General features: G+C 38.9%; 1 protein-coding gene across 1 annotated transcript in view; it reads left to right on the forward strand.

Moving 5' to 3' along the window:
* Nucleotides 1–547: 547 nt before the first annotated feature.
* Nucleotides 548–21,842, forward strand: part of MARCHF6 (membrane associated ring-CH-type finger 6) — a 64,592-nt gene continuing 43,297 nt past the window's right edge. The window contains exons 1-4 of the mRNA XM_037063004.1: nucleotides 548–796; nucleotides 16,034–16,130; nucleotides 17,426–17,499; nucleotides 20,104–20,247. Coding sequence (XP_036918899.1) covers nucleotides 778–796; nucleotides 16,034–16,130; nucleotides 17,426–17,499; nucleotides 20,104–20,247 — 334 coding nt within the window. The 5' untranslated portion in view covers nucleotides 548–777. The remainder of the gene's footprint in view (nucleotides 797–16,033; nucleotides 16,131–17,425; nucleotides 17,500–20,103; nucleotides 20,248–21,842) is intronic.

Here is a 21,842-nt window from a genome sequence, read left to right on the forward strand (position 1 = left end):
TAGTAATTACTTTATATGTGACATGAAATGAAAAAGGGTTAAAATTACTATTTTTGTGCTTCCTCAAAACGTGCATCAGAAGTACCCCAGTGGCAAAAAATGCATCTTCCTGGGCCCACTCCAGGAATCGGCTCCAGAATCTCCGAGTGGGGGGTGGGGGGTAGAAAGGCGGAGAACCGTATATTTATACGGGCCCAGGGAATTCTTAAGCACCCCAGGAAGGTCTATGGTTCCAGTTTGGAGCTGGTGCTGGGCTTCCTGCCTCACCGTCAGGGACTCGCGCACGCACGCTGCTTTCCCCCCTCGCACTCTCTGTCGCCTCCCAACGTGCCACCAGAGCTCAACCACTTTTTAGGTTATAGCCCTGTTGCCCCACACAGCCCTCAGGACTTCAAAGCCCAGATAACCGAGTGCCTGCCGAGTATTGCTACCACTGAACACACACACAGCTCCCCGCCCCACGGCCGCCGGAAGTGACGGCCCTGGTCGTTGGGAGCATCCCGCCCCTTCCGGCCAGCGCCCCGCCCAGGCCTCGCCCCTCTGGTCTCCCAACCCCTCCCCCTCCCCACTCTTGCCCGCTTTCTGTCAGCCTCTCTCCCTCTCCCTCTTTCCCTCCATCCTCCGGCTTCCTCACTCGCACCTGAAGACACGCACCTGCCCGGACCCAGCTCCACTCTCTCCTCCCTTCTCCCTTCCCTTCCTCCCCACCCTAGACGGAAGGCTCCGGCCTCGCCGCGGGAGCCTCGCGGCTGCGTCACCACCGCCCTGCCAGACAAGATGGACACCGCCGAGGAAGGTAAGTCGACCGCGTCCGCGCCCTTGCACGGGAGCCCACGGTCCGGCTGGCACCCCATCTGCGAAGCTCGAGGTGTGAGCGGGCCCGGGCTGCGCGGCAAGGCGCCTCCCCTCTGGGCGGGGGGCGCACGCGGTGACAGCAGCGGGGCCAGCGCCCGAGCCGTTTGCCCATGGAACAGTCGGCTCGAGGGGCTGTGGACTCTGGTGGGCAGGGGAAGGTGACCCCTCGGCTCTCCACGCTGTTTCCCGCCTATGGGCGCAGCGGTCAGGACCCTTCGGGGCTGGGGCGTCTGGGCAGCAGGGACTGTGGCTGCCTGGGCTCCCCCACCCCTCCTGCATCCCGCCAGGCCCCGGGCAGGGGGAAGCGCGGTCGTGGCTGTTCTAAGTGTGGGGGCGTTCTTCACACCCTTCCCTCCCTCGGTTTTGTCTTTCTGTCGTCTTGCGCATCGCTATGCGGGCCCTACCCCATTGCAACAAAACTTCTTTGTTGACTCTGAAACTTAGCGAAAATAGCCCGCCAGGCAGTGGCCGAGTGGAGTGAATTGGACTGACCCCTGTTTAAAAACCTTGCCTTCTGCTTGTGTCCTAATTGAAACGGGGAAGTGGAAGGTCCGGCCAGGTTATTTGAAGGAGGGAGGCTCTTTAGGATTCTTTTGTTTTGGTGTAGTTTATTTTGTGTTTAATTCGCCCGACACCGAGAGGCCAGGTTTCGTGTGTGTGCGTTTTGTTTCGTGGGTGCGTGTGTTTTGGATATGGTAGTTTGGGAACAAGCTGACCCTTGTAAATGAAATACGTATATATAAACATCAGAGTATTGAATGCATTTGTTTGTCTGGCTACCGAAGGTCAGAGGTTATTTTTAAGCAGTTATATTTTTAGAGCCAGTCAAATAATTTAGTAAGTCTCTGGAGGAAATGGCAAAATTATCCTGTTTCTTGATGTTTTGGCTATTAGTGAAGACACATTTATGCTTTGGGTATCTTTAAGTGGGGAAATGATAAAACACCTTTCAGCCTTATAAGTTGCGATTTTTTTTTGTTTTTGGATGAAACTCATGGAGCATTGTTACGGCGTGAAGTAAATAATGAGTGCTAAAATATTTGATATTGTCCGTATATGTCATGAGCTGATAGAATTCGATGTACCATTTTTTATAAGAAGTCTTTCATAATCAGTGAGAACCTCAACTGTAATAACATTTGCATGTGACACTTAACAGTTTACAAAGCATGCTCACATGCATTCACATTTGATCTTCACAGAAGCCCTATGGAATATGTAGATAGGTATTATCCTTTATAGACGTGGAAATTCAGGCTTCGTTATTTTAATAGGTTCAAGTTTCACACCCAAGTAAGAGAGAGATTTGAACCCAGGTATTTGGATTACAGGTAGAGTTTTCCTTTTATTATGCCTCCATTTGACAACCCCTGATTTTGTATTTGTTTTATGAAACTACTAGACATAAAATGAAAATGAATTTTAATACCTTTGATGCCTACTTTTGCAAAATTCTAAATTGGAAGTCTTTTGAAATTGTAAAAATTAATTTAAATTAAACTTGGAGAAACAGTGGAAGGAAAGGGAGGATTACAGAGAATTTCATTATAAAAATGTTAGTCAAGATACCAAAAAGTTTGGAAACAGCTGTTCTATTTGCCAAATTACAGATCCTTCCTTTTTTAAAAATTTTACATTTTAAAAAGATTTTATTTATTTATTTTTAAAGAGAGGGTAAGGGAGGGCCAGAAAAGAAAGTTTGTTCTGTGAGAGTGAAACAGTTGCCTCTCACACGCCCCCAACTGGGGACCTGGTGCAGAACGCAGGCCTTTTCTCTGACTGGGAATCAAACCAGCGACCTCTTGGTTTTGCAGGCCAGTGCTCAATCCACTGAGCCATACCAGACAGGGCCAGAGTATTTCTTTTGTAAAAAATTATTTTAAATGGATTGATTTTAGGCAGTGAGAGAGGAAGGGAGGGAGGAGAAAGAGAAACTTTGATTTGTTGTTCCACATGTTTATTCATTCACTTATTCATTGGTTGATTCTTGTATATGCCCTGATTGGGGATCCAACCCACAACCTACGTGTATCAGGATGATGCTCCAGCCAACTGAGCTACCTGGCCAGGGCACAGATTCTTTCTTTCTTTTTTTTTAATTTTTGAAAAATTTTATTTATTTTTAGAGAGAGAGGAAGGAGAAAGGGAAACACCAGTGTGTGGTTGCCTCTTGTGCACCCCCTACTGGGTTCCTGGCCAGCAACCCATGCATATGCCCTGACTGGGAAGCGAACCAGCGACCCTTTGGTTCATAGGTTGGCACTCAATCTACTGAGCCACACCAGCCAGGGAAGACACAATTATTTCTTAAATTAAAAAAAAAAAGCAGTTGTTTTTCTTTCTGTGATTACAAAAGAAAGTCTTTTTGTAGGAGACCCAGAAAATACTGCTAAACATAAAGAAAATTTTAAAAATCTCTTAAACCTATCACACTATTAAAAACTGATATTTTTATTCTTTTTTTAATGTTAATCTCAGCAAATGGAATTAGAATGCTACTAAAATATTAACCCTACAAGCATTGTAACTTTTTTAAAAATAGCATTTGCTTGCCTCTAGTGCTACCATATATTATGTTATAATGCTCAGACTGTTTTGTATCTATACTAAATAGTACTGAATTCTGTTAGAACATTGGTTAGTTCCCAGATGCATTTTGACCTTTCATATTTTTTACTAGATTTGAAATATATCTAAAGTACTTAGTATATTAAAACTTATTTTTCTAAAACCAGCAGGTGTATAATATATTTTTATAATGCAAAAGGTGGATGAATCATTCTTATTGTTTGTATGAGTTCAAGTGTATTAAAACTGTTGTCCATTATCAAATCTTTAAACTTAATCACTGAGGAGACCATAGATACACAGCTTCCTCATTTTATGGATTAGGAGCCTAATCCTGCACTGCACTGAGATTTTTCAGTTTCAAAGGAAAAAATCTATCTTTTGGTCAAAGATACATTTAAAAAAAAAATAAAAGTACCACACTATTAGAATAGATGTTGCAAGCAAGTACTGATCTATGAAACTCTCGTTTGATAGTAAATGTTTTGACATCATTCGGCTCATTTCAACTCAGTGATACATATAGCTGATTTTTTTCATTTTGCTAAATTACTCCTTATACTAGCAGAATTTAATTAAAAATCTAACCAGCAGTTTTTCAAAAACAAAATGTCAAATCAATTGTTCTTTATGCTTTATGAACACATTCATTGGGAAGGTATGAAGCTGAAGTATATTGCAGTTGATCATGTTCTCTATTTACTATGGGAAAACTTGAGGTGACTTCGATTTGGATGAGTTAAAAGGATGAGAAGTTATCAGAACCAGACAGCTAGTTACTGTCTTTCTAGAACCACATGGTTTTTCATCTCTACTTCCAGGCATGTCTGCTTCGTATTTCTCTCCACAGATAGCTTTCACTGCTTTGGCATGCTTATGACCAAACAGATATGCACTTCTTTGTCAAATGTTTACTGCGCACATGTTACAAGCCAGGCATACTATGTTATGAACCTGGGCTGGGCAGACAACAAAATACACAAAATCTAAGACCAAAAAAAAAAAAACAAACCCAACAACCCTAAAACCCTCCACAAAAGCCATGTAAGAACTTATATGGCATAACCTTCTATATGGCATAGAAGGTTATATGTACTGTGGACAACAGTAGATGAGGAGGGAATAAGGAGTGTCAGGATATGAGGATTGGTTGCAATTTGGAATATGTCTCCTACTCACTGGGAAGGAGCAAAGAAGGAGAGGGAGTTAGACATGCAAATAAATGCTCTGTGGGCAGAGCATTCTAGGCACAATGAATAGCCAATGTGAAATCTCTAAGTTGGGAATATGCCAGGAATTTTCAAGAAATGAGTTGGGGGAAAGAGTAAGCAAAATATGAAGTCAGAGAGGTCATGGGGCCAGTGGGGAGTGTAGAGGGAGAGTAAGTAGAACTTAGTGGACTTACTTTTGTGAAATAGAGTCATGGGAGGGTTTCGAGCAGAGACAAGACGTAAATTGTCTTGCCACTCTGTCACTGGCGACTTCCCTGAACGTACAGTCAAACTTTCATTCTTGAATGTCTCCTATTTTGAACAATTTGGTTCTCAACCAAGTTGTTCATGGAAAAAATGCTTCATTTCTTGAAGTGACAACCCTTTCATCCTGGTACCCATATGATTAGTCACACATCTCTTAGGCATGATTTGGTTTTTGAACAAATCGCTTCTCGAACAGCCTTCCAGAATGAATAAAGTTCAAGGACTGAGGTTCCACTGTACCTCTTTCCAAATCAGCTCTTAAACCCAAATTTCTGGGAGCTAGAATCTGATTGGCCCATATTGGGTTGGTCAGGTACCTACCTATGATCCAGGTAGCTGGCTAGGTGGTAGTTAGAAAGATAATGTAAGAATAAAAATCATGTCCAAAGGTACAGACTTCCAGTATTTGAATAAATCCTGGTGATATAATGTACAATATGGTGACTATAGTTAATAAATAATACTGTTATTTATTTGCCAGGTGAAAACAGTAGATCTTAAAAGTTCTCAGAATAAGAAAAATAATTTGTAACTGATGATGCTTTTACCTAGACTCATTGCACAGTATATACATGTATTAAATCTTTATGTTGTACACTTTAAATTTTTAAAAAATATTTTCTTTGTTTATTTTTAGAGAGAGGAGAAGGGAGGGAAAAGGAAAGGGAAAGAAACTTGGATGGGTTGCCTCTCACATGCCCCCCAACTGGGGACCTCGCCTGCAGCGCAGCCATGTGCACAGACTGGGAATTGAACTTGCAGCCTTTTGGTTTGTGGGACTATGCCCAACCCACTGAGACACACCAGTCAGGGCTGACTGTATACTCTTTAATGATAGGTTAACAAGGTATAATTTACACACAATAAAATTTACCTTTTTAAACTTAAATTGTTTAAACATTTGTTATTTATTAATTTTAAAGAGAGAGAAACATTGATTTGTTGTTTCACTTATTTGTGTATTCATTGGTTGTTTCTTGTTATGTGCCCTGACTGGGGATTGAACCCACAACCTTGGCATATCAGGATGATGCTGTAACCAACTGAATACCTGGCCAGGGACAAAACTTACCCTCTCAGTGTGCTGTTCCATTATACCACTTCTTTTTTTAAATAAAGATTTTATTTATTTATCTTTAGAGGAGAAGGGAAGGAGAGAGGGAGAGAAATATCAACATATGGTTGCTTCTCGTGCGTCCCCTGCTGGGACCTGGCCTGCAACCCAGGCGTGTGCCCTGACTGGGAATTGAACTGCGATCCTTTGGTTCACAGACCTGAGCTCAATCCACTGAGCTATACCAACCAGGGCTATTATACCACTTCTGAATACAAGAATTGGAGATTCCTTGTCTTTGCTTTCCTTTCTATTTACCAAATAATTGAATACCTGCTATGTACTTAGGCCCTGTGCCAAAGTGTTTTCTACATAAGTTTCATTTCCCCCGTTCTCAGACATTGCAAAGTTCCTTAGTATCACTTTTATTGAATGGTACAGTTTGAAGACCATTGGTCTTAGGATTCCTTTACACTCTTAAAAATTGAAGATCCAAAGGACTTTTGTTTAGGTGGGGTATGGGTGTGTGTGTGTATGTTACTGTATTTGAAATGAAAACAACTTTAAACATGACACATGTAAAAATAACTTTATGATAAGTGTTTTTTTTAAGACAAACAGCCTTAATGAGAGAGTAGCACTGTTTTAATTTTTTTGCAAATCTTTTAAAAATGTTTTAAATTTTTTAAAAATATATTTTATTGATTATGCCATTACAATTGTCCTGTTTCCCCCCACTTCATTCCCCTCCACCCTACACACTCCCTCCCCCACCATTCACCTCCTTTAGTTTATGTCCACATACCTCAAGTTCTTTAGATTCTATATTTCCCATACTATTCTTGCCCTCCCCCATATCTGTTTTCTATCTACTGTCTATGCTACTTATTCTCTGTACCTTCTCCCCCTTCTCCTCCTCCCACTCCCCTGTTGCTAACCCTCCATGTGATCTTCATATCCATGGTTCCACTCCTGATCTAGCTGTCCTCTTAATTTGCTCTTGTTTTAGGAGTGGTTGTTAATAACTGTGTGTTTGCTGTCCTTTCACTGTACATATTTTTCATCTTCTTTTTCTTAGATAAGTCCCTTTAACATTTCATATAATAAGGGCTTGGTGATGATGAACTCCTTGAACGTGACCTTATCTGAGAAGCACTTTATATGTCCTTCCATTCTAAATGAAAGCTTTGCTGGATAGAGCAATCTTGGCTGTAGGTCTTTGGATTTCATGATTTGGAATACTTCTTTCCAGCCCCTTCTTGCCTGTAAGGTCTCCTTTGAGAAATCAGCTGACAGTCTGATGGGAGCTCCTTTGTAGATGACTATCCCCTTATGTCTTGCTGCTTCTAGGATTCTCTCCTTCATTTTAATCTTGGCTAATGTAATTATGATGTGCCTTGGTGTGTTCCTTCTTGGGTCCAACTTCTTTGGGACTCTGAGCTTCCTGGATTTCCTGGAAGTCTATTTCCTTTGCCAGACTGGGGAAGTTCTCCTTTATTATTTGTTCAAATAACTTTTCCATTTGCTCTTTCTCTTCCCCTTCTGGTACCCCTATAATTCGGATATTGGAATGTTTAAAGATGTCCTGGAGGTTCCTAAGCCTCTCCTCATTTTTTTGAATTCTTGTTTCTTCACACTTTTCTGTTTGATCATTTTTTTTCCCTACTGGTCCACTCCCTTGATTTGAGTCCGTTTCCTTTCCATCACTATTGGTTTCCTGTGCATTTCCCTTCATTTCAATTAGTTTAGCCTTCATTTGTTCATCTAATTTGTGGCTAAAATCAACCAGTTCTGTGAGCATCCTGATCACCAGTGTTTTGAACTGTGCATCTGATAGGTTGGCTATTTCTTAGTTGCTTAGAGTTATTGGCTCTGGGGCTTTGAGTTCTTCTTGAGCCATAATGTTTTGGTCTATTCACGCCTGTTACCTATGAGGGGCAGAGTCCTAGGTGTTCACCAGGGCTGGGCAACCCAGGTCTCTGGGTTGTGATGCTGTATGTGGGGGCAGGGTCAAGGAGGGGCAATGGCGGTCCCCTCTGCTACTTCCCACTGCTGGGGCCTGGGTGGTTTGTCTCAGTGCTCGCTCCTTCGCCTGGTTTATCTGCGTGCGAATGTGTGACTGCCGTCAGCCTGCCCCCTTGCGCCTTCACTGAGTCCTCCCGTTGCCACCCCACACATGGGATCAGCCAATGGCTGCCTGTGTGCCTGGGTCAGTCCAGCAGATCTTTCCTGTCCAACACTGCTTCCCCCCTGGCTCTGTCCCTCATACTGGTCTGGCGGAACGGTTTGTTGTTGTCGGACTTCCGTATAGTTCAATTTTCTGTGTTTTGGTTGCATTTTTGTTACTAAAACTTTGTTGTCTTTAAACTTGTTTGTGCGAGGAGGCACAGTGTTTCCACCTATGCCTCCATTTTGTATGGAAGTCTCGCAAATCTTTTTTATGTGTGGGTTATCAGAAGACAATTGGATTCTCATTTCTGCCTGTACAGTTACTGTGTTCTTATATGTTTCAATTCAAGTAGGTGAAGATTTGTTCTCACACAGTTAGTTTGAAAAGGGAGGCATATTTTCAGATAATTTGGGATAGTTTGATATTTTACCAAAACTCAACAAGTAGTAGGTTCTTAAGCAGCATTATATCTGGAAAACATATCAATCAAATGTTAAAAATTAAATCAACTTAAAATACATTGGTCTGATGGTTCAGGAAAGAAAGTCCAGAAATAGACCCATTGATATATGGACAATGGATTTTTGAGTAAGGTACAAAAACAATGCAGTAGAGAAAGTATAGTGCTGGATAATTGAATATCCAGTGGCAAAAAATAAACTTTGAGCTATACTTTGTATCATGTACCAAAATTATGTCAAAGGGGTATTAGACCTAAATGAAAAAAACAAAACTAAAACTATGAAACTTCTAGAAGAAAATATAGGAGAAAATCTGTGTGATTTTGGGTTAGGCCAAGATTTCTTAGGTACAAAACTAAAAGTATAAACCATGAGAGAGGAAATTGGATGGTATAAAAATTAAGAACATCTGTTCTTTGAAAGACACTTTTAAGAGAATTGAAGACAGGCCACGGAAAGTGTTTGCAAAATGTATGCCTGATAAAGGATTTATTTAGAGTATGTAAAAAACTCTCAGTACTTAATAAGAATGTGAATAACGGAATTTGAGAAATAGCCCAAAGATTTGGACAGACACTTCACCAGAGAATATATACACATGGCTAGTAAGTACATGAAAAGATGATAGGCATCATAGTCACTAGGTACACACAAATCAAAACTACAGTGAGATAATTCACACCTACTAGGATGGCCATAATCAAAAAGGACAGACAATCAGTCTTGGTAAGGATGTGAAGAGATCAGAACCTTCATTCATTGCTGGTGATAATGTATAGTACTGCAGCCAATTAGCCTCAAAACATTAAACTCAGTTACTATATGACCCAGCCAGCACTTTCATTCTTAAATATATACCCAAGATAATTAAAAATATATGGTTTTTTAAAAATATTTTATTTATTTATCTTTAGAGGGGAAGGGAAGGAGAGAAGGAGAGAAATATCAATGTGTGGTTGCCTCTCATGAGTCCCCTGCTAGGAACTGGCCTACAACCCAGGCATGTGCCCTGACTGGGAATCGAACCGCGATACTCTGGTTCACAGGCCCGCGCTCAATCCACTGAGCTACACCAGCCAGGGCTTAAAAATATATGTTCATAAGCCATAGAAACAACACATTGTTCACCAGCTGTTGGATAGATAAGCAAAATGTGCTATATATAAAAAATGGAATATTATTTGGCAATACAAATGAATGAAATGCTACTACTTGAATTAATCTCACAAACATACTAAGTGAAAGAAACCATTCATGAAATAACACATTTTATATCATCCAATTTGCATGAAGTGTCCAAAATAGGCAAATCTTCATAAAGAGAAAGTGGGAGGGCTAACAGAATGGGGAGTAACTTTATAATATGTAAATTATGTTTCAGTAAAGCTGTTAAGAAGGAAAATTATGAGGTATTACTGCATACCTATTAAAATGGCTAGACTGGAGGCAAATCACACGTCCATGTCTAATTTCTAGGTGGCAAAGTTCTGTCCTGCCATATACACAGAAAGTGGAATTCCAGAAATATTTGATGACCAATGCTAATGATTTCCACAGTCCCATTAATTCCTACCTGGTTGAATGAAATGAATGTGCTCATTGGGACACATTTCACTCTACAGCTTCATTAGACTGAATTTGGAGGGGGAACAGTAATTTTTTTGATGTTGTCATTTGTTATTTCTTCCCACATGTATATTTAAACATTACTATAGTAAGTCTTGTTCTTTTAAGTTGAAGTATACTTTAAATACAGTAAAATTTACCTTATTAGTATTCCTGGGTTTTTGACAAATGCATAGTCACATAGCCAGCACAATTAAGGTGTAGAATAGCTCCATCACTCTCCAAGATACCACTGTACCCTTTTAAATTAACACTCCCCCAGACCCTGGCAACCACTGATCTGTTTTTGTCTCTGTAGTTTTGCCTTTCCCAGAATGTCTTAGGTGGAATCATACAGTATGTAGTTTAACTCTGCAAACTTATGACTTGTTTCAGATTTTTCTGCTGGAACATGGATTAGCAGGGAAGAAGCTTCCATTCCTTCTAGACTACACACAGATTAGCTAAAGAAATTTAGCTGAGGCTATAGAGCCCGAGCAGGTACAATGCAGGTACAACCTCTCTTCCACAGCTTTTCCTGGCTTCCAGTTCCCGAATAAAGTGCGGATATGCCCTTGACACAGCCAAGCAGGGCTTGGGACTGCCAAGCAGCTGAATATTTGCTTTACAGGTATTTAATAGTTAGGGCTTATCACCATTGTAGTTGGTTTATACCAACAATATTTGCTTTTTCATTTAGGGGAATATTTATACATAAAGACCTTTTGAACAAAACTCATTTAGTCACATCATCAGTGGGAAAAACAGTTGATACTGCAACAGAGACTTGTGATACTGTCCTTTAGAACAAATTCCATATTTGAGACACTTAGATTAAATGGTTTTATCTTTTCATTTTTTAAAATTATTTATTATTTTTTTATTTTTAAATATTTTTTAAAAGATTTTATTTATTTATCTTTAGAGAGGAAGGGAAGGAGAGAAATATCAATGTATGGTTGCCTCTCGTGAGTCCCCTGCTGGGAACTGGCCTGCAACCCAGGCATGTGCCCTGACTGGGAATCGAACCACGATCGTGTGGTTCGCAGGCCCGCGCTCAATCCACTGAGATGAATTATTTATTTTTAGAGGGAGGGGAAAGGAAGGAGAGAGGGAGAGAAACATTGATGTATGAGAGATACTACAGCGATGGTTGCCTTTTGCATGACCCTAACCTGGCCCACAACCCAGGCATGTGCTCTAACTGGAAGTTGAATGCAGACCAGCACTCACTCTACTGAGCCACACCAGGCATGGTTAGATTAAATTATTTTAAATTAGAATTGGGTTGTTGGTTGCATGGATATAGGTTTTTAGGAATGTTGAGACAGATGTTATTTAACTTTGATTTTGCTTTCTTCCTCTGATGAAGATAGTGAAAATTTTATCACATTTTTAAAAACATAGCCAGTGAAATAAGAAAATTGCTAATGTGAATTTTCAAATTTGTGTGCATGTTACATTAATCACAAGCTAAGCCCTCTTGCTAAAGAACTTCATTGATAAAATCGGACTTGGTAGTGTCAGTAAAGTAGAGGTTCAGCTGTGATATTTGCAGATTGCGTATTTAACTTTTGCGTATTTAAAAAAGTTTCATTATGTAAAATTTTTAACACTTACAAAATAGACTAATTTAATAAACTTTCTTATAACCAGCATCTAGATTCAACAGATACAAGCACATCTCACCTCCCTTCCCCACTTTGGATTATTTTAAAGCAACTCCAAGATATGCTATCTTTTTATCTGTAAATATGTATGTATTCTAAGAAATAACTTCTTAAACACAAAACCACTATCATACTGCTTATTGCCTTTATCCTTCAAGTTTTAAAATGACCATCAGTATTGTTATTAACATAATTGCTGAATTCTGCTTATGATTTCTTTGCAGTTCTTCTATCTTAGAATATAGCCTATTAAGGACGTATGATCAATCATTACTGTTTTAAAGTCTCTAAAATAATTTTTTTGTGGTTAAGTTTGATATGCATAGGTCCATTTGTTTGATTTGTTGCTGATTTGGGTGTTGCTTATTTTTCCATTTTGATGTTTGTTTTATAATTACGTAAAAGATTTTTATGGTTCTAAAGTAAAGTGATTCAGATACCTAATGTTCCCTTCCCTTTTATAGACTCAATGGAGGCTTGTGGAGCTCCTGATAAAATAATGAAAAATTTGTTTATGTGTGTATTTTGAGAGAACGATAGTTACTCTGATTTTTCCCCCAAAGGTTCCAAAGGCAAAAAGTGCATTTGAACCAATACTTTGGAGCAGTAGTTCTTCAATGTTTTTGGTTTCAGGATCCAAAGTCTAAACATGAAGTCTAAAAAGGGCTTTTATTTTCCATATGAGAAAGTAAAACAAAACAATTGGAAATATTTATTAATTTACTTAACATACCCATTATATGTTAATAAAAGCTTTTTTTAAAAAAGAAAATAACTATATATTCTAGAACCAAAATATTGGTGAGAAGAGTGGATTTATTTCATATTTGCAAATCTCATAACTGTCTGGTTTAATGGGAGGCATCTGGATTTTTTTCATCTGTGGCTGTATTCAATCAGTGTCTTAATCTAGCATCTGGAAAACTCCACTGTATACTGGCAAGCCAATGACAGTAAAAGACAGACAATGTCTTTCTGTTACAACGAAAATAGTTTTGACCTTGCAGAGGCTGGGTGAGTCCCAGTTTTTTTAGCTGGACTGTGTTAGGCAGAGCCTTGGGCTTGATTTAGATTTATTGTATTTGCTTAGTTTTGGTTCGTTGGTTTGTTATTCAGAAGGACGGTCTTCTGAAAATGTGTGTCCCATTTTATTTCAGGTGTATTCCTCAGCCCCCTAAGTGGAGGTCCAGTGTCTCTAACCTCTTTGCCCCAGCGGGCTGTTACATGGTGTTTGCCACAACTCCCCCCATCCACACGGGGCTGGCTGCCCTGGTGGGTCTGGTTCATATCATAGGACGAGCCCACCTGGATATGGTTCTCACCTAGATGGATATTGCTCCCAGCATAGCCCTTGCATTCTGATGCCAGTAGTGTGCTAACAAGAAAAATCCCTGCCTTACCCCAGTCCATTGCTTCATTTGTGGGGGCCTCAGTTACTGTGTTTATGGAGGACTGTATGACAATCCTAATTCATGTGATCGCAGTGTCCCACTGCCTTCTTCCTCTGCACTGTTCTGCCTACAGACACCCCCTTGCCATGCTGTCATTGCTGTACTCTACCTGCATCCACAGCTTCCCTGAGAGTTGGCTGGGGAAACAAGCAAGATGGGACCACTTCGCTCCATGTTTCACCTGCCTACCTACAATGTATCCAACTCATTCTGCATGGTTGATCTTGTAGTAGCAAGTGCCTATTGCTCAAGTTAACCCGGGCTCTCCAAATACTTGTAGCTGGTTGGGTGATGTTGCAAATGGATTTGAGCGCTTTTCCACTCTTACCTGCATAACTGTGGTAATGTTAGAACAAGCCCATGCCCACGGGTACCAGTGGCTCTGGTAATTCTAGATCAGGGGTCTCCAACTCTGGGCCGTCGTCAGGCACCAGTCCATGACCTGTTAGGAACCCGGCTGCACAGCAGGAAGTGAGTGGCAGGAGAGTGAAGTTACACTCACATTATCACCTGAGTTCCGCTTACCCGCGTTCCCCAAACCCCATCCACGAAAAATTGTTTTCTGCGAAACAGGTCCCTGGTGGCCAGAAAGGTTGGGGGCTGCGGCTGTTCGAGATAATAAGAGCGATCGAGAGTCCTATGTCGTAGTGCCTTACGGTGGCAACTATGGTATTCGGGAATTCTGGTGATCGGGAATCAGGTTTGGTTCCATGGAGAGAGCCTTATAATCAACTGTCCTAACTAGGGAAGACAGCAGACGTGCAAATTATTCACGACTTGGGAGAGCAGTGGTGAAAACCTGTACTGGACTTCTTTGAGATCCTGAAATTGAAGTGAATCCACTTTAACTCTTTCAAGGAGGATCCATTGCATGGCAAATCTGATGCTGGCAGCTGGGGTAATCCCAGTTTCAGTGCAGGGTATTGAATTCGGTGCGATTAAATTGCCATGCTTGGATCTCTGGCGCTGGTTCATGGTAGGGGAACCTTGGTCCCCATCCCTGCCCCCTGGCTCTTTGCTCTCCTGGCTCTTAGCCGAGTTTCTGTGGGCTGAAGTGTGCACTTGGGGAAAATTAGAGTGCTCAAAGCACGTGCAAGCCTGAACGCTGGCGCTAGATATCATGCAATGCAAGTGTGATTCTGTTTTTTTCTGTGTCAGAACTTCGAGGAAGCTGATTAGGCTGGATGGCTGGAGTGCTGGTTCATATTTGTACCACTGAAGTTCAAAGTCTTAGATCAGTGCAGGATGGACCAGAATGAAAGCTTTTGCCAAGAATGCTTTAATTAATCAAGGATGAAAGTGAAAGTGGGAGGTTTGAAGAGGTACAGATCTAGTGTAGTTCTCAGTATAAACCATGCAAACTGCACGCATTATTCCTGTGACTCGCAGAAGTGTCCTTTGGTTGGTGGTTGCTTGGAGGGTCTTGTTCCAAAGCTGAACTGAAAGGCACGACAATGGAGCCTGAGCTTAATTTGATGGAATCTAGACAACCCTCTTCCCACTCTGGCAGGAATATGATTGGCACATGGATTGCTCCTTCATGGGTGGCTGTGTGTGGGGTTTCCTTTGCAGAGTGATTTGTCTGGCCTATTTATAACTAGGAGGACTTGCCTGCTTACCATTTGGGCTATGCTGAGTGCTCAGTGTTCCTCAGCTTCAACAGATTACGTTCAGCTGCTGGAGATTGAGCAGTCATAAGTCTGATGCTCTTACATATCTGGGACTGCATGCCGCACTGCTCAGCCGGTTCCCGGGGCCCATTAAATGCGTTAGTAATGGGTTTGGATTGCAGTTATTCTGCATTAAGAGGAGTTCCCTGTAAGAGAATAGATCAAAGGTTGCTTTAAGTCCCCGCCCCTTCTACACACTGTCCATCACCCCTCAGATTGCCCACTTGGGGTTGGCACTTGACCCTGGCGGATCACAGAGAAAATGGTCAAAAGTTCGGTAGGTGGTCCTGCAGGAGGAGTATTAAGGAGCAAGTGAATGTGGTGAATCTGTTGTGATTCCTTCCCTGTAATTACTCTGCTGTGTTTATCAGGACAGTCCCGGCCATCTTGGCGAAAAGAGACACAGGTGTGTGCAAGAGCTACTAACGGCAGTGGTTGGGAGGGTGAGGGATGAGCTGCTGCCCCCTGGCTCTGGACTCGGTAGCCCTGTGCTAGGGTAGCTTCTGCTTAAAGTGGCCTCCAGCTTTTCTCTCCCTGGCCTGGCATCTTCCTGATCTTGGGGTCATGCTCCTCTCTGCCCCCCAGTCACATGTGCTCCTGTGTCCTTCTAGCTGTCCCTCTGGTGGAGTGAGGTAAGGCTAAAGGAAAATCCCTGGTGCTGCCCACTTGTGTTACTGTGTTAAATCCTTAGATGTGTTTTTATATAGTGTTAACTGTTAGGACACTAATGCATATTTTGCATATTTTTATAGTATTGTTAGTTATGAAGAGTGCCATTTTAAATAAGAACTCATATTCAACTCTGATGTACTTACAGAGCTCATACAAAGGAACAGTTCACCTTTTTATATAGTAGGAAATTTTTTAGTTTCACATATATACCTGATTATCATCCTAATGACGGGGCTTTTTTTTGGTTTTCTGTGCTTTTGATTGATGTTTTACCAAGTGATAGGCTCTTGCTTTAATATAAAATATTTTCATTTTTGGTGGTCTGTTATTCCTAAAAATTATAACCAAAGATAATGCAAATTTTGTTTTTCATTAACAGACATATGTAGAGTGTGTCGGTCAGAAGGAACACCTGAAAAACCTCTTTATCATCCCTGTGTTTGTACTGGCAGTATTAAGTTTATCCATCAAGAATGGTGAGTCATCCTTTTAGAAAATTTTATGTCTGAGCTTTAGTTTTTGTCATCTGTATAAGAAGGATTGTTTCAATGAACTATTTCTATAATTAATTATTAAGAAATTTTTGTTGTGAAATTTGTGAATTATCCATATTCCTTATTGCTGTGCTGTGTCATTTGGTATATTTTCTAGGTGTATGTGACTACTGTTCATTTATTTCTGCCATGGAGAGATTCTGTTCATTGGGAATGTTAGGTTTTCTAATTTGCTTGGCATGATAATAGTTTACTTACATTGTGAAATGCTTTGTGCCAGGTAGTGCTCAGTGCTTTTACATATCTTTACTCATTAATCCTACAACAAAAATGTGGTGGGGTAGTTATTATTATGTAGATGAGGAAACTGAAGCATAGAAAGGTTAACTAACTTGTGCGAGGTCACATAGCCAGCAAGTTAGTGACAGAACTAGAATTCAGACCCACACCCTAGGGTATTATCAGGCCAGAACTCCTGTTGGTGTTTGGAGATTCTTTCATGTTCATTTAGCTTTGAGATTACAATTTATTTATTTATTTTTTATTTTTATTTTTTTAAAGAGTTCAAATTCTTTTTTTAAAATTTTTATTTAACTCTTGTTCAAGTACAGTTTTCTTTCTTTTTTTAAAATATTTTATTTTATTATTTATCTTTAGAGGGGAAGGAAAGGAGAGAGGAAGAGAAACATCAATGTATGGTTGCTTCTCCTGCATCCCCTGCTGGGAACTGGCCTGCAACCCAGGCATGTGCCCTGACTGGGAATCGAACCGCAATCATCTGGTTCTCAGGCCCGTGCTCAATCCACTGAGCTACGCCAGCCAGGGCTGAGATTACAATTTAAATCAATCAAACTGTTTTGATAGTAGGAGTACATATTGTTTTTTTTTTAAATTGTTGTTCAAGTACAGTTTTCTGTCTTTTACTGGAGTACATATTGTTTTTATCTTTACTATTAGTGCTTTGTACCTTAGCAGGCAGCTGTAAAACATTTTGGAATATTTTGAAGTGTAAAAGCTCTATGAAATGTAACATATCAATAAAACAGAACATTACCGTATTTTGCCATGTATAATGTGCACTTTTTTGCCCAAATTTTTTAGGGAAAAATAAGGATGTTCATTATACGTGGGCATAATAATGGGTATAATAATCCCATGTGTAATGAACACAAAAACGTGAGTGCACATTATACATGGCAAAATATGGTCATTTTCAATGAAATTTTCACATTTCCTTGTAATAAATATTGTACTTATGAGTGTATTTGTAATTGCAGCTTAGTTCAGTGGCTGAAACACAGTCGAAAAGAATACTGTGAATTATGCAAGCACAGATTTGCTTTCACACCAAGTAAGTTCTTTAGAAATTTACACTGCTTTTTTGGGTTATAACTGGTTGTATGAGGGTATTTAATAAGTATGTAACAACTCCTATTTTCAATTAGTTTGTCTTTGGTAGTAATGGAAAGTATTGCTATAGTGTTATAGAAAATATTTTCAAAAATACGTATCAGCTCTTACATATTGAGAGAGAGATTGATGTTTCCTTTTTCTTTTTCTTTTTATTATGGACAGGTTCAAATGCTGTAACGAGCCCACATGTACACATCACTCAGTTTGACCTATTTTCATCTCATGGCCTTTACATGGCATTACTTATGCACTTATTCTCTACCTCTCCATTTTTTTAGAGCAAATGCCATTATTTATAATTTTATTGGTAGATATTTTTGTATGTATCTCTAGAAAATAAGGGTTCTTTTTGAAAAACATTAGCTATTATGTTTATGAAAATTAATAATGCCTTGATATTATCAAATATGTCACTGTTGAAATTGGGGATATCTTTTGAGTTAAAAGTGTGTAGGTTGAAATAGTAATAATAATAAAGACAAAGTTTTTACTTTTAAAAAAGATATAATTTATTTATTTTTAGAGAGAGGGAAAGGGAGGGAAAAAGAAAGGAAGAAAAACATCAATGTGTGGTTGCCTCTCATGTGCCTCCTAACGGGGACCTGGCCTGCAACTCAGGCATGTGCCCTGACTGGGAATCAAACCTGCAACCCTTTGAGTTCAGGCCAGCACACAGTCCACTGAGCCACAACAGCCAGGGCTTACCTCACGTTTTAAAATGAGACTTTTTAACCTCAGTATTTTGTAAGTATATAGTAAATATTTTTCAGGTCCTTAAAATTTCAATTATAGTTTATAATTCCTGTACCCATTGATCATATTTAATGTTCATAGTAAACAGTTAAAGGACTATAACTGGCAAATTATGGAGAATTTGAAGCATAGTTTTTATTCTGGATCTTTGTACATTGCCCTCTTCCCCCAAACTTTTTTTTATTTGTTTGTCTGTTTTTAGTATCTTGAGTTGCTGAATATAAATTAGTATTAGTTTTACTTTGTTTTTATGTAATGAGCACAGTTTACTAAAGTCATTACAGTTTCACTTTTGGAGCTTACTATTCATCAAAATATCAGTTCTATTGTTTCATAGTCTTTTTTTGTAGGGCATAAAGACTTTATAGCTTAATTTTATGGCAAACTGTAAGACTAAATAATTGAATATCTTTATGAAGTTTCATTAGAAATACTTGTGAGCTTTTTTACTTTGAGGCTAATAAATGTTACTTTTCATTTGACAGTCATATGCTGTATTCTTTGTTTTCTCAAAAGCTCTTCTGGGTTAATGTCTTGTTATGTTTATCAAATATCTTCTTAAAGTAAATGATCTTTGTGGGTATGTTGTAAAAAGTTGCTGTTTGTTGATTGTTTATTCCTTAATGTTTGTAGTTGGGAACAGTATTATGATAGTATGCTCATAAATCTTAGATATTGATTTAAAAATTTTACATATCATAATTCTTATTTTGGCCTCACTGGAGAAAGAGGTATTCTTTTATATGTTCTTTTGCAGATACCTGTGTTTGAGCAGTGGTTTACATTTGACCATGAAAAAACAAAATCTTTCTAAAATATGGCAAAGCTGCTTTCTCTCAGTGTATTGAACAGTGTCTTACAGAAAGTTGGGAAGACCTGAATTTGCATTTGCAGTGTTAATTGTGCTAAAATTGAGGAGTAGGTGGCTAACAAATGCCAGTTGTCTATTTGCGTCACATAAAATGAATCTGCTGCAGATTGTTGTGCTTTTGAGTACTATGTCTAGGACTTATAATTGGAAGGAGGGTTTATTTATTATTATTTTTTAAAATTTATTTATTTATCTTTAGAGGGGAAGGGAAGGAGAGAGGGAGAGAAATATCAATGTATGGTTGCCTCTCGTGTGTCCCCTGCTGGGAACTGGCCTGCAACCCAGACATGTGCCCTGACTGGGAATCGAACCGCGATTGTCTGGTTCACAGGGAAAGGAGGGTTTATTGTTGATGTCCTGTCATCAGCTTCACCTTTTACTCCTGTCTACTTTATCTGATTTTTTATTATTTGGGGAACCAGATAATTATATTGTTTGAATGTAAAGATATGTGTAAATTAACTTTTCATGAAGTTCATAGCTATGAGTGAGGGATGCAAACTTCTCTTGAATTTTTTCCCCTTCCTCAGAGGTCTTTTTTGTTGGCTTCTACACAAATGTGGTATTATTACATGTATGTGTTCACTTTTTTTATAGGAAAAATACTAAGTTTAATACAAATATTGAAAGTTAAGCCCTGACTGGTATGGCTGAGTGGGATGGGTGTCCTACTGTGAAGCTTAAGGTTGCTGGCTCAATTCCCAGTCACAGCACATGCCTGGGTTGAGGGCCAGGTCCCTGGTTGGGAGTCTGGGAGAGGCAATCAATTGGCGTTTCTCTGGTACATCCCCTTTCTCTAAAAATGAATAAGTAAAACCATTAAAAAATTTAAGATAATGTTACATGCCTATTTTATATTTATGAATTAAACTATTTTTCAATCTTTGTGAAATTATATGTACTTTTTTCCTATAATAGTTTATTCCCCAGATATGCCTTCACGGCTTCCAATCCAAGACATATTTGCTGGACTGGTTACAAGTATTGGCACTGCAATACGATATTGGTTTCATTATACACTTGTGGCCTTTGCATGGTTGGGAGTTGTTCCTCTTACAGCATGTGAGTATTCATTCCTCTGTGGTTGGAGTTAGTTGAACACTGCATAACTATTTAATAATATAGAGTAATATTACATCATATTTTTGGTCAAATGATATTTAATTATTTGATGTTATGTTATTATATATGAGGAAAGCCTCACTTAGGAAAACACATTATTCACCTGAATTAAGAAGTATTTGTTAATAGGTCAGTTTCTTGAATGAATGTGGGAAATAAAACTATACCATATAGAGGTTGACAATACAAGTTCATGAAAGAATTGAAAAAGCAAAACAAACTGTAGTTGGAAGGAACTTAAATTTTACCCCTTAGACTTTTTAGAGCTTCCAGGGATTGCAAAAAATGGGTTCTTTTGAGATTTTCCCTTGCTTTTAAAAGTCACTTGTATCAAATGGTCTTGAATAATTGGGAGACTTATCTTTTAAATACAGGAAGCTTTCAGGAAAGTTGATATACTAACCCTTAATTGGTACTTTTTTGGTTCTTTGTTGTTCTTGAAGACATGGAAAGGAATATATGATACCAGAGTATATAGATATGATTCTTTTGAATCATATGAGATATTATGAATAAATAAGTACAAATGATATATTTGAATAAATATGATTAATGTTTTCATGTCTCCTTAAAATAAAATAAACTTGCTCATTTATGAAAATGAAAATCTTGGGAGATAAACCAAATAGCTGAGTAGGTACTATTTTATTTATAAGAGATTAGTGAACTAGAAGATTGAGCAAGGAGTTCTCTAGGATATAACTCAAAGAGACACGAAGCTGAAAGTATGAGGGAAAAACTGAGAGATGGAGGTTACATCGAGTTTTTTTTAGTATCTGTCTGATAAGTAGTTCCAGAATAAAGAGATAATGGAGATAAAGAAATCATGGATGTCTTGCCAATTGATAGAGAGCTGATCATGATAAAAGGAAGAAGCTCAAAACCTTGAATACCTTCTAAAGTTTTTCAGTTCTGAGTAAGGTGGTGAATAGATGTTTCATTTCCAAATTATCCCACAAATTAATGAAAATCAGGTTGATGTCAGGCTTAAATCAGTGAATTTTTTTTCTGAAGCCAGAAGAAAGCATAAACTTCAAATTGAATGCTAGAAGACAAAATTCAAAATTCGTGAAAAATTTTGAACCTAAAATCTTCTACCCATGAATTCTCAGATGGAAGGGCTTCTGAGATGGGCAGGCTTAGAAAGTTTATCATCTCAAACTATTTATGAAAAATGTATAAGAAAATATATACTTTCCTTAAATGAGTGAGGAGTCAAAAAGAGTGAAAATGTGAACTATAAAGAAAAAGAAACAAGTGTATCTTATAGCTAAATTATAGTTATTATTAATCTATAATAATTAATCATTTTTAGGTAACAGCCTGGAACTAAAATTCTAGATGATCTTAACATGGGAAAAATTGTGAGGGTAGGATAAAAATGAGAATTTTTTGAGTTGTCTTATTTGTGGGAGATGGGCTTGATGCAGATAGGAAAAATATAGTGTAACTATGCATCACACATATAGAGGTAACCAAATAGAGTCCAGAACTAGATCCACACCTGCACTGTTACCTGATTAACAGTAGGTTCT

This window comes from Sturnira hondurensis, unplaced genomic scaffold, assembly GCF_014824575.4.
Source record: "Sturnira hondurensis isolate 20B ecotype Veracruz unplaced genomic scaffold, ASM1482457v3 Scaffold0014384, whole genome shotgun sequence".
NCBI classification, from domain to species: Eukaryota; Metazoa; Chordata; class Mammalia; order Chiroptera; family Phyllostomidae; genus Sturnira; species Sturnira hondurensis.